The 11,981-nt window shown below is 38.4% G+C and overlaps 1 protein-coding gene across 3 annotated transcripts; it reads right to left on the bottom strand.

Annotated features, from left to right (window-relative positions):
• Positions 1-2,036: 2,036 nt before the first annotated feature.
• On the bottom strand, positions 2,037-11,963 carry dhrs7b (dehydrogenase/reductase (SDR family) member 7B). 3 transcript variants are annotated; one of them, XM_034309664.2, is made up of 8 exons: positions 11,864-11,926; positions 11,365-11,420; positions 8,925-9,082; positions 7,209-7,330; positions 6,881-7,091; positions 6,150-6,242; positions 4,041-4,193; positions 2,038-3,497 (listed from the first exon to the last, which is right to left on the bottom strand). In XM_034309664.2, exons 3-8 carry the CDS (start codon positions 9,076-9,078, stop codon positions 3,292-3,294), a joined length of 939 nt encoding a protein of 312 aa, XP_034165555.2. In that variant the 5' UTR covers positions 9,079-9,082; positions 11,365-11,420; positions 11,864-11,926; the 3' UTR covers positions 2,038-3,291. The 3 variants fall into 3 exon arrangements, with proteins under 3 accessions (XP_026771839.3, XP_034165555.2, XP_026771840.3); XM_026916038.3 differs by lacking the exon at positions 11,365-11,420 and having other exon boundaries at positions 2,037-3,497; positions 11,864-11,963; XM_026916039.3 differs by lacking the exon at positions 11,864-11,926 and having other exon boundaries at positions 11,365-11,857.
• Positions 11,964-11,981: the final 18 nt, after the last annotated feature.

The following is an 11,981-nucleotide window of genomic DNA, read 5'->3' as shown; positions in this document are numbered from 1 at the left end:
TGCACACTAGCACCATTTGCTTTCTGTGAATGGGTTTTTTCAATTTTCTGCACCTGGAAATTTCTCAGATTAATCCAGTGGTCATTTCACAACTGCAGTTTCTTCCTGAGTTTCATTCCCATTCAAAAGTCTGATTTTGCTGGCCAGACGTCTGTTGTTCAAATAAGACTGTCTAGTATTCAAATATCCTTAATTATTATTGCTGTCAATTTCACAGAGCGCCAGTTCTCAGACTCTGCTACCTGTAAATGTTTTCCCACGTACTCAGTGACTGAAACAGTGTAGAACAAGCTGGAACACTGATCTCAGTCATTCCTGTTACTTACACATGGCATGCTCTGAACAGATATGAAGATGAAATGAAGTTACTATGTTCAAAACTGAGCTATGGTGGATATTAACTGCTACATAAGATGAGTGTGTATTTATACGACACACTCAGGTAAAATCTCTCACTTCATAAAACAGCTTTATTCTGGGGTTTGTTTTATTTTCCAGAGAGAGAGAGAGAGAGAGAGCTTAAACAGTTCATCTGTTAGCTCATTTATCAATGAATTCTCATCCATCTACTTGTGCTCATCTTTTTCAAATGCAAACGAATGTAGGTCACGTTTAGTAATTTAAGGTTTAGGTCTTAAACACAAATTAGGTGTTTGGGTGAAAGTACACTGTAGAGAATAATTTGTAAGGATTAGTACTGTTTTGAAGTTGTAGCCAGAAACTCATCCCTCACTCCAAACAACGTGGATTCATGTGGATGAATTATGACCAGATGAAAATATATTCCTTCTGAACATACGGAAAGTTTGAGAACTGTAAATTACAATTTACTACCTATAATGCTTTTACCAGAGCATTTTATGGCACAGTGTATAGCACTGGAAGTTTATTGAAATGTCCTAATGAGTTCAGGAGATGAGCACCTCAAATGGACAGACGTGTCCATGGAAACATGGCGTGCCACATTAACCCTTCCGACCAACGTAAAAAGAAATGCAAACTTCAAACCGGACCACAAAGCTATAACTATTGCTATAAAGTAAATTTGCTGAAGTTTTCATACCATGAGTGTTCAATCTCCTCCAAGGTGCAATGTGGAGGTTTTCGTTCCAACCTGAAACAAATTGTTTAGTAATTTGAAGAGCACTGGTTGATTAAACAAGTAAAATCAGTTCATGTTTGCTTGGAGGAAAACCTTCAGCCATAATTAGCCTCAAGATAACATAAGATTGGCCACTCCTTTATTAGTAGTGATGGTGTGGAAATTTCTGAACTCGGATACATTTTTCTATCTATCTATCTATCTATCTATTTATTTATTTATTTATGAGCAGAATGTAGCACCCTAAGTAGTTCTTAAAAGTTTTCTAAAGAAACTTTTATAAGCCTTACAACAGTGTTTATTTAAAAAAAAAAAAAGGTTTCCAAGTAGAACCTCTAAGAAAAAAAAAAAAAACCATTGACTACCCAAAGCACTTTTGAGCAGCTCTTACTTCTACGAGTGTAGGATTCTTCAGACCACTTGGTGCTAATGCAGGCTCAGAAACAAATGCATGTTTGTTCACAGTTCCAAGGTTTAGGAATAATGGGCCATTTTTTCAATTTATGATGTACTTTTGGGTAAAATTGTTTGTGTGTGTGTGTAAATGTTTTTGTAGGCTAAGCCGAACAAAATTATTCTGCCAGAATTACAAAAGTTTTGGTAATGCTGGTTTTTTTTGTAATTATGTGCGTATTGTGATGAGTGTCAATTACCTATAAAGTGCAAAGCGTGTTCATGACACAGCTAATTTAAATTTAGTGACACCCACAAAACTCCAGAAAAGGTAAAGCTCCCAGAGTGCTGAATGTTTCAAATGAGGACAAAACAGCAGAAGTGAAAGTTTGGCTCAGGTCTATGCCAATAAAAATATATTATTTAGCAGGGTGACATCAGCTGAAAAGGCTAAAATTGGGAGACAAATTACAGATAAATTAGGTATAAACTGAGGTGAAAAGAATATGAAATGAAAACAGAAAAAAAGATATCTACACTGTACCCAGGCAATCATGGACACCAAACAATCACAGAGAAACTGCTATGTTTAATTGTTTTAAGTGTCTCCATGGCTGTAATTTGCGCAATCTCAGGAGGTCTCGTAAGATACAAATGTTTTCTGAACAGGATTTTCATGAATAGCATATCTCGTGTAAACGCTCCATACAGATGAATTTATTTGAATAAATTTGTTTGTTATCCAGCCTGAAAAATGAGGCTTTTTTATGGAGTTAGTAAACTGATGGTAGGTGATGTCAATTCGAAATGAGATCACATTCTGAAGCATCTTGGTGTATAAATACAACGCAGTGCTGCCCACTCTGCAAAGTAAATGAATACCTCTAATTTTACAACAGTTGTCTGCCTCGCTTCCTCACCAAAGCACATAATCAAGTGACAAGAAACAAAAAAGAAAAAAGTGACAGAATCCAAGTTGATGAAGGACATGTAGGAATGCATTGTTCTACTCTTTTTTTTTTTTCTGAAATCCAGTAGAATGTCACTTGAGGAATGAAAAGGAGTAGTAGAGTGGGGAAAATGACTGAAAAGGTATTCGTACACTCAGTGACCAGTAGACAAGTTCAATATAGGAACTAAGAGAATAGGGGAAACAATACCACAGAGAATGTTTTAATACCCTTGTCTTTTATTCCAGTTATTAGCTTTATTACATTACAATAACCAACATTCAAGATCTATGTTCAAATGGCAATTTTATATCTTAAAAAAAAAAAAAATCACGTTATAGTGCAGCAGGTAGCGCTACCGCTTCACGGCTCCAGGGTTCCCAGTTCAATCCTGAGCTCGTGTTACTGTCTGCATTCTCACGTTGGTTTCTCTATTTTGCTCTCACCACCCAAAAACAAGCCAGTAGGTGGACTGGCTACTCTAAATTGCCTCTAGGTATGAAGGAGTGTGTGAGTGTGTGTAAATGGTGTGCTGGGATGGACTGGCATTGCAGCCATTGTGTATTTCTAACCTCACTCTCAGTGATCCCAGGATATCCTTATCAAATATGTTAAAAGAGCAGCTTGTAAGCTCTGCTTCAGCTCTAGTCGAGCCTTTTTCTGGGCCAGAAAGATGCAAACAGAAGCCTGAAATGGAGGGACTAACCAGATCTACTGCATGGAAATATTTAAGGTATATCTGAAATTCCGTTATACTTCTAGAAACACTGTTAAAAATGCATTCAATCACAAGACAAAGACAGTTTTCTGTAGAGACGATCTTACTCTGTAAACTGTGGCTGCTACTTATTGTTCTTTTATTCCCTTCTCTTTCTTGGCTCGAGAGGCCATCACTCTGAAGAAGGCGGCGGGCCAGAGAGTGCGGAGGTAGACGGCGAGAGCGGGCAGCGGCCCAACTAATAAAACATCTTTCTGTCTATAAGTGACAGCCTTCAGAACAGCATGAGCCACGTCCACTGGGTCCCGTCCTGCTGCTGTGGTCTTGTCCATCACTGAGAAACAACAAAACAACAATAAAGCCAGTGCGTTCAAGGTGCTCTAACTGCTTAAGGTGCCACTGTAGTCACTGTTTGGGTACTTGGTATGCCCTACGTCCATATCAAGTACGTGAAATATGAAAAAAGTCATGTCTGGCAGTATTTGGATTTTTTTTTTTACAGACAGCACCAATATTATGGTATGCAAGGTATAGGTGTGCATCGAATTTAAAAGGTCTCAAGAGTGTCAGGTTTTTACTCTTTTGCTGGAGTGAGCAGCAAAACCATACAAGTGCGCCACTGCTAATAGAAGGAAGGTTTAATTGCAGTGGAAAACTGCTACTCGATTACTCCACATTAAAGACATTTTCTGCTTTCTTCCAGCAGTTAACCAAACATCTGTTCATTAAGTCTTACAAATAGCTGAATTAATTAAATTACGCACAAGGCACGTCCCTATTATTTAGATCTTCTTCTTGAAGCATATGATTCAGTAAACTGAAGTGAAGAGTACAAGTCTGGGTCTTTCATATCCTACAAAGATAAAGATACACTTACCGCCATATTTGGATCCATCTCCAGTAACAGCGTTGAGTGACAGGTTGGTTCTAATGTATCCGGGGCTGATGACTGACACATGTAGGCCGAATCTTTCCACCTCGGCCCGTAGGCAGTCAAAGTACGCCTGCGTCGCATGCTTGGAGGCTGCATCTAAAACACAACAAATGTTCATGTGTACATTATTTAAAATCCTAAAATTAGCAATAACCCAAAAAATAAATACCAGTAAATTCCCCAATATTAATTGCTTGTTGGTAGAAGATGTGTAATAGTAAATCCAGCTGCTTGTCGTTCTACATAATTCCTCAGAAACGGTATAAAAAACTGCAAATCTACACCAACAACTGTATTTTTAATATACTTCAGCTTCTGGTGTTGCTTCTCCTTTGCACTTCTTTTGTGCAAAAAAGAAATTGGTAATGGACCCATGTGGTTTGTAACGTACTGGGAAGAGTTCAAGAGTTTAAGTCGTTCAAGCAAATGGATCTGTTTTAAATGCATCTTGAGTGCATTTACATCTGCATTTCTATGTGGATAACCCATATCTGGATATCATCATGATGTACAATAAGAATTAAAAAAAAACATCACACAGCAAGGATTAAAAATGGTATATAAGCTCACCGTCTACTTTATTAGAAACACCTGTACATACATGCAGTTATCTAATCAGCCAAGCATGTGGCAGCAGCACAATGCATAAAATCATGCAGATACAGGTCAAGAGCTTCGCGTAATGTTCACATCAAACATCAGAATGAAGAAATGACTTTAACTGTGGCATGGATGTTGGTACCAGATGGGCTGGTCTGAGTATTTCAGAAACTGCTGATCGCCAGGGATTTTCACACACAACAGTCTGTAGAGTTTACACAGAATGGGGCAAAAAACAAAAAAATATCCTGTGAGATGGAGGGTCTGCAGGCTGAAACACCTTGTTAATGAGAGAGATCAGAGAAGAATGACCAGACTGGTTTGAGCTGACAGGAAGTCAGCTGAACCATGGTGAGCAGAAAAGCATCTCAGAACACACAACACATCAAACCTTGAGTATTTCAGTTGAAGATTAGAAAAAAAAAATCACCTGGTCTTTTTCCAGTCTTCAACTGTCCAATTTGGCCATTTTCCTCTAACCTCTCTTATCAACAAGGCATTTCCACCCACAGAACCGTTGCTTACACAGTGTTTTTTTGCACAGATCTGTGTAAACTCTAGAGACTGTTGTGTGTGTGAAATTCCCAGGAGATCAGCAGTTTCTGAAATACTCAAACTAGCCCATCTGGCACCAACATCCATAACACGATTACAGTCACAGAGATCACACTACTTCTTCATTCTGACGTTTGATGTGAACATTAACTGAAGCTCTTGACCTGTATCTGCATGATTTTATGCATTGTGCTGCTGCCACATGATTGGCTGATTAGATAACTGCATGAACGTACAGGTGTTCCTAATAAAGTGGACAGTGAGTAAATGAGTGAGTTTGTATGTATGTTATATATATTATATATATTTATTTGTATATTGTATATTTGTATATATTTATTTGTATATGTATGTTATATATATATAAATATCCATACACAGTCACACACAAATATATATATATATATATATATATATATATATATATATAATTTGTGTGTGTCCAAAAGTATCCAGAGACCTACTCATCCAACATTTCTTCTAAAATCATGTTCGAGCCTACATTAACACCCTGCGATAGTCTCTACTGAAAATGTCTGGAATATTTATACAGGGATTTCATTCCTTTCAGCCACAGGAGCACTACTAAGGTTAGACAATGAACGCTTTAGTGTATAGCAAAAACAAAAGAATTGGCCTTGCCATTCCAATACTTTCGGAGGGGACTGTATGGATATTTAGAGCACTGGACAGATACAGACATATACTGGGGTTGAGTTATACCACTATTGTGTACATTTTCAGTTGTAAAAATCTAACGCTGGTAGGAATCGTTGGTGTAAGATGGACTCGCCTACCCTCTGACACCACTATGTCAGATCATGCTCTGATCTAGAAACCCACTTCTGATTAGTACAGGGAAAGGACAAACCAGGGACAGGATATGTGTATACTCACAAGCAGATCTGTAGGGAATGGCGATCTTCCCCTGCACGCTGCTGATGACGACTATATGTCCAGCACCTCGTTCCACCATGGAGGGAAGAATTGCTAGGAAGATTAAAGGAAAAGAAGAAAAGGATGAGTTATATTTCAGGAGTTTTAACTCCTCTAAATCTCTGCTTTATTCATTATCTCTTCCAATGTAGAAACCTTTGAATCTTAATAAGGCTGCTCCTTAGTCACAGTAACTGAGTGGATCTTATAGATGCTACAGATACAATTAGGCTAAAAAAAAATCATTATGCCAAAACAGTATGCAACCTAACAGACACCACAAACTTAAAACATATGAATGGATAGGTTGTGACTGAATGCAGTTGTAAACGTTGGCAAATTGCTGAGGTATAAGAGGAATAAAACATGTAAAGACGTGTTGTTTTATTTCTTATTTAATTAGCTAACATAATAATCGCACGATTGTTACAAGTCCTACTGCTCATGATAGTTCAAACCTCATATATTCTGCGATTGCTCCTTTCTTGTAGTACTATTATTATACTAGTACTAGGATTTCTCTCAGTGCTCCAGTGTTTACATTTGCTTCAAGCTTGCAGCTTTTCTCGCACCAGTACTACCTCTTTGGTTAACGTAGTTACTGTGCTACAGAGCTCCGATGCTATGATGGATCATTCACTCAGCCTTGTATATATAACGCTACTGATGTACATCTGTGCTGCAGCTGTCACCTTGAGTTAGAGCAACAGGGCCGAAGTAGTTTGTGTCCATGACGTCCTTCTGCACAGAGACGTGTGTGTCCAGGATGGAACCGCGGTAGCTAATGCCTGCGTTGTTAACAAGGACGTCCACGTGACCGTGGCATTTCAGAATCTCCTCTGCTGCCTTGGCGACTGTCTCCGTGTCAGAGAGGTCAAAGGTCACTGTGCAGGGTGTATAGGTCTGACCAGACAAAGATACAAATAATATTGTCTTATATAAGTAAAGACTTTCAGAGGTGAGAACTGTAAATAAAAAAAAAAATGGGAGGTTAGTGAGAGTGTGAGACTGTCTATGTACCTTTGTACCTCTGTTGCCATCTGTTTTAACCCTTAACTCCTCTACAACCTCCTGTAGCCTCTTCTGGTCGCGTCCACACAGGATAAGTCGTGCTCCCGCAGCATGAAACACTCGCGCACATTCTGAAAAAACCATACACGTGTTAGGCCTTCAAAACATGGAAAAAACCCCACTGTGCTCCATATTAACATTATTGTATGCTAAGTGTAACCAAGAATTAGCAAAGAAATGATACATGATGAATATTTAGTCCTATAGAGTCAAGTATAGAATTATTGGCACCCCTAAAATTTTAATTTCTGTATCTTCCCATGGAGAGAATAACAGCACGGAGCCTATCCCTGTGATATCTAACAAGGTTGGAGAGACTTGTTGACGAATATTTCGTCCACTCTTCCATCCAGAACATTCTTACATTCCTAAGTTTTGTGTATGTGGACGGGTTTAAATAGGTTTGAGGCTTACCACAGGTTTAAATCCAGAGACTGAGTCGGTCATTGCAAAACATTGATATTTATGTCCCAAAATCATTCCTGTGTTTCATTATTTTGTTGAAAAGAGGGATTTGCAACCTCATATTTATATCCCACGGAAAGGGTCAACAACAGAGTTCCTGAGGACATTTTAAGCAAGCAAATTAAGATTAACACTTTTTACTTCAAGCATGACAAAATATGTTTTCATAATGGTGTCAGTAATTTTGCAACATGTTTTATATGTGAGAAAACAGCATTATTTTAAAGAAATGTCATACATGTATGCTTTTGTAAGAAATGTAAGAATCTTGTTTGAATGCAAAATTTTTATCAATCTTTTAATAAATTTGTGTGTAAATGTTTCCATAAGCCAAATAGAACTAAACGATTTCTGCCAGATTTACAGAAGTTTCTTCATATTCACATGCGTATGTTGATAGACGTCAATCGCCTGTAAATTACCGGGCACATGCACAACACAGCTGGTTTGCATTTAGTGACGCCCACAAAAATCCACAAAAGGCAAAGCTCAGAGAAGTGCAAAATGACTACTAAATGGCCAAAAAAGAATAATTTCTCAGTGGCAGAACTGGATGTACATCTACAAGAATTGAGAAAAATATTATTTAGCAGCATAACCAGTGAAGTCACAGTAGGTGAAAAGGCCAAAATATGAAAAGAACCCAAGAGTCCTCACTGATGCTGTGCTGGAAAAGCAGGACGCTATGCTCAGAGCGGTGGAGGACATTGCAGCAAATCTAAGAGACATGAGTTCAAGTTTCAAGCGAATATACCAAGCACAGCACAATGTGAAAAAGTGAAAATAAAGCTTGCTATGTCAGTTTAACAGATGGCTGAATTTCTTCCTGCCAGAACCCTTTGCTTCACTGATGCATGATGAGGTTTTTTTTTTTTCAGTTTTCGCTTGGGGCTGGAGGAGGAATGGCTATGATGTATTCAGCAATAAGTCACGCAGCATACTAGGGAGTATACAGCTCACTGTGGGTTGAGACATACCAGATTTCTTGTGTAAATGCTTGTACGATCGATTTACAAATAAATTTGTTCATATCCAGCTAGATAAATGAGGCCCACTGTGTGTACTGTTTATTTTATACAATCAGTTAAGATCATTTGCATGAAAGGTGCCAGTAATTCTGGAGTTGACTTTATTTGTATATCCACGTACACATGCATAATAACCATCCCCCACTGTTTATTTATTTCTTCTGTTCATTACCTTTGCCCAGGCCTGAACTGGCTCCAGTGATCACCACCACTTTATCCTGGAGAACTTGCTTTCGTTTTGCTCTGTGGATCATCCGCAGTAACAACAGCAGACCAACTGCACCTACAGCCAGCGGCCCCACACCCACGCCCACTAAACGCTCCATTCGCCTACACACACACACACACACGACACACACATGCAAATGAACAATATTCTCCACATCATTTATCTACCTGGGATTCTTAAGCTCCAGTGTTGGAAGATCACTGCATTTGCATGTTTTTCGACTCCACCACACTTTATCCATCTCGTGGCAGGTTTAGTAATAGAGCTGATATGTTAGATCCTATGCAGCAGTGCTGTTCCAGCAGCAGGATCATGCACAGTGTGGTGACGTCTTCTGAACTCATTGTGTTGATTCACGTGTGTTTGGAGAGGAAAATCACCAAATTGTCAGGCTTCTCTGATTTACCTATATTATATGGCCAAAAGATTGCAGACACCTGACCATAACATTCATAACATACAGCATGTGCTTGTTGAACATCCCATTCCAGACTTTGTCCCAATTTGCTGTTATCACCACTCCTCTGGGAAGGCTTTCCACTACATTTTGGAGCGTGGCTGTGGGGATTTGCCCATTGAGCCACAAGATCATTAGTGAGCTCAGGTACTGATGTTGAGCGAGGAGGCCTAGGGGGCAGTCACTGTTCCAGTTCATCCCAAAGGTGTTCAGTGGGGTTGAGGTCAGGGCTCTGTACAGGCCACTCGAGTTCTACCACTCCAACCATGGCAGAACATGTCTTCATGTGATAATGACAATGTACACAGGGGCACTGTCATGCTGGAACAGGTTCTTAGTTCCAGTGAAGGGAAATTGTAATGTTACAGCCTACAAAGACATTCTATACAATTGTGTGTTTCCAAATTTGTGGCACCAGTTTGGGGAAGAACCACATATGGGTGTGACGGTCAGGTGTCCGCAAACTTTTGGCTATATAGTGTACTTTAGCCTTTTGCCAACATGTACTCTGACCTTTTTATATTGCTGCTTTCCTACACACCTTCTTATACCAACATGAAATGGGCCTCTGGCAACAGCAAAACCGGAGTAGTTTTAAACCATTATATTATAATCTACACAGAGACACTTGATGTCTTTTAACCTTCCTACAACAGCTAGACTACTTTTCTCTAATACATTTGTGCATCTCAGACAGGTGGCATGTATGGAGAAGTGAGTGCACTCTTTAAGAAAATCCACAGCTTTTAGTTGGCAATTCATTTACAGTAGTGTCGTCTCACAGAACACTTTAGCTCTTACTTAAGCTAATTAAATCACTGAAGATGATTAAAGCATTGAGATGGTTTGAGATTGTTCTTGCCAGAGATTGTTCTGAACCTCCTGGCAGAGGCAACCAGGTTTTGGGTTACAATATCCTGGTATTTTCTTCATTTCTTCCTAACAGTGTTATTTAGAAGAAAATGTGGCAGAAAGTTTTTTATTACATTATTATTATGGCCCAGATTTATTTATTTTTATATTCTTTTCCCAACTTGTGCAGGTCAACAATCATCTGCCCCTTTGTGTTGAACCGTGCTTTAGTTATAACCATGAACAGGGATTTTACATGTGTGCAACCTCATATTTATACGCCAAGGAAACAGGAAATGGTCAACAGTGTTCCTGGGAACTTCAAACAATTTAAGAATAGAAGAATTTATTCTTAGTGCAACACACTCTGTGACACAAATGTCGAAAACCGTACTCTATCCAGTATATAGAGAATTTTTTTGGCTTTGTGTCATAATAATTGCATCTTACAAGTGAAAATATTTATTTTAGTATTTCTAATTTATTTAGTATTTCCTATTGTAAGATTTACAATAAACCAAATCTAAGTTTATTAAACCTATTTCTAGACATATTACTCATTTCAAGTTTGAAATAAATCTTGTTCTATTTGCAGATAATCTTTCTAATTTTAAGCATTTATTTCTAGAAAGAAGCAAATTTATCTGCAATAGAAATGGCAAAAATGTCTAGAAATAGGTGTAATAATCTTACATTTGGTTCACTGTGATTTTATAATAGGAAATACTAGATAAATCTGACTATATTTAAGACATTTCATATTAAATATGAAAAGCATGATTTAAAATTTTAAAATGTAAATATGAAACAAAATAGTTCAAATCTGCACCCAAATCTAACAACTGTAAGTGCTTTGTGTTTTGTCTGTGGAAAATCCATGAATAAAAGGCACCAATGATTATATATGAGAATTAGATTTGTTGGATGTTCATTAAATTAATCTGTGCTTCAATCTTAAGGTTGGTTATGATTTTTTTTAACACTGATAAAGCTGCCTTGGTGCAGAAATGTTTGAGATCCCTGCCCAAGAAGAGTTTTTTTTCTCAGTCCTGGTCCTGGAGCTCTCCTGCCTACCTTCAGGTTTTCCTCCTCCTCTAACACAGGGTTAGGAATCTAATGCACGTCGATGGCTGTAAGAAACAGGGAAGAGGAAGCAGGACACAGGGCAAGTGTACAATACACATCTGGCCAGATGTTTCATTCACACAATTCCATTTTCTCAGGTGGTTATAAACAAACAATTTGCCCGTTTCTGTGTCAGTTCAGAGGGTTGAGTTCTATGACGGTTGAGTTTTAGCACAGTATGTGTTTATAACATCCGTGTAATGTTCAGAATCGCTTTTCAGCTTGTTTGTATTAACTAGCTCAGTTTGTATTAACTAGCCATGTCTGTCGCGTTCGTAGTGTGTAATATTAAATAAATGAACGAAATCATTTTATCTAGAAGTGCTCCTATTGTAATGATTTTAAGATAATCTAGTGTTAAAATACTACCTGGCGCTTTTACTAGCAACAAATGAAAGTACTGAAAACGCAAGTAAGTAAATATACCAGTTATGTTCGTGTTACTGACCTTAAGCCAAGACCCATGTGAACAACACGGAAGTGACGAGGGGGCGTGGCCTCTACTGGCCAATAGGAATGAGCTGTAGGGCGGCGCCACTGAGAGGCGAACTGAAGACATGCTTACA

This window comes from Pangasianodon hypophthalmus, chromosome 13, assembly GCF_027358585.1.
Source record: "Pangasianodon hypophthalmus isolate fPanHyp1 chromosome 13, fPanHyp1.pri, whole genome shotgun sequence".
Lineage (NCBI taxonomy): Eukaryota > Metazoa > Chordata > Actinopteri > Siluriformes > Pangasiidae > Pangasianodon > Pangasianodon hypophthalmus.
The sequence above is the reverse complement of the archived record's forward strand: the minus strand, read 5'-3'. Positions and strand labels throughout refer to the sequence as shown.

What these genes read in the sequence shown, in the direction of transcription:
- dhrs7b (XM_026916038.3), bottom strand. An exon ending in CAGTTCAGGCCTGGGCAAAG is followed by an intron (nt 7,331 to 8,924) that starts GTAATGAACAGA and finishes TGGTTTTTTCAG; the next exon opens with AATGTGCGCGAGTGTTTCAT. An exon ending in CATTCCCTACAGATCTGCTT is followed by an intron (nt 4,194 to 6,149) that starts GTGAGTATACAC and finishes GTTGTGTTTTAG; the next exon opens with ATGCAGCCTCCAAGCATGCG.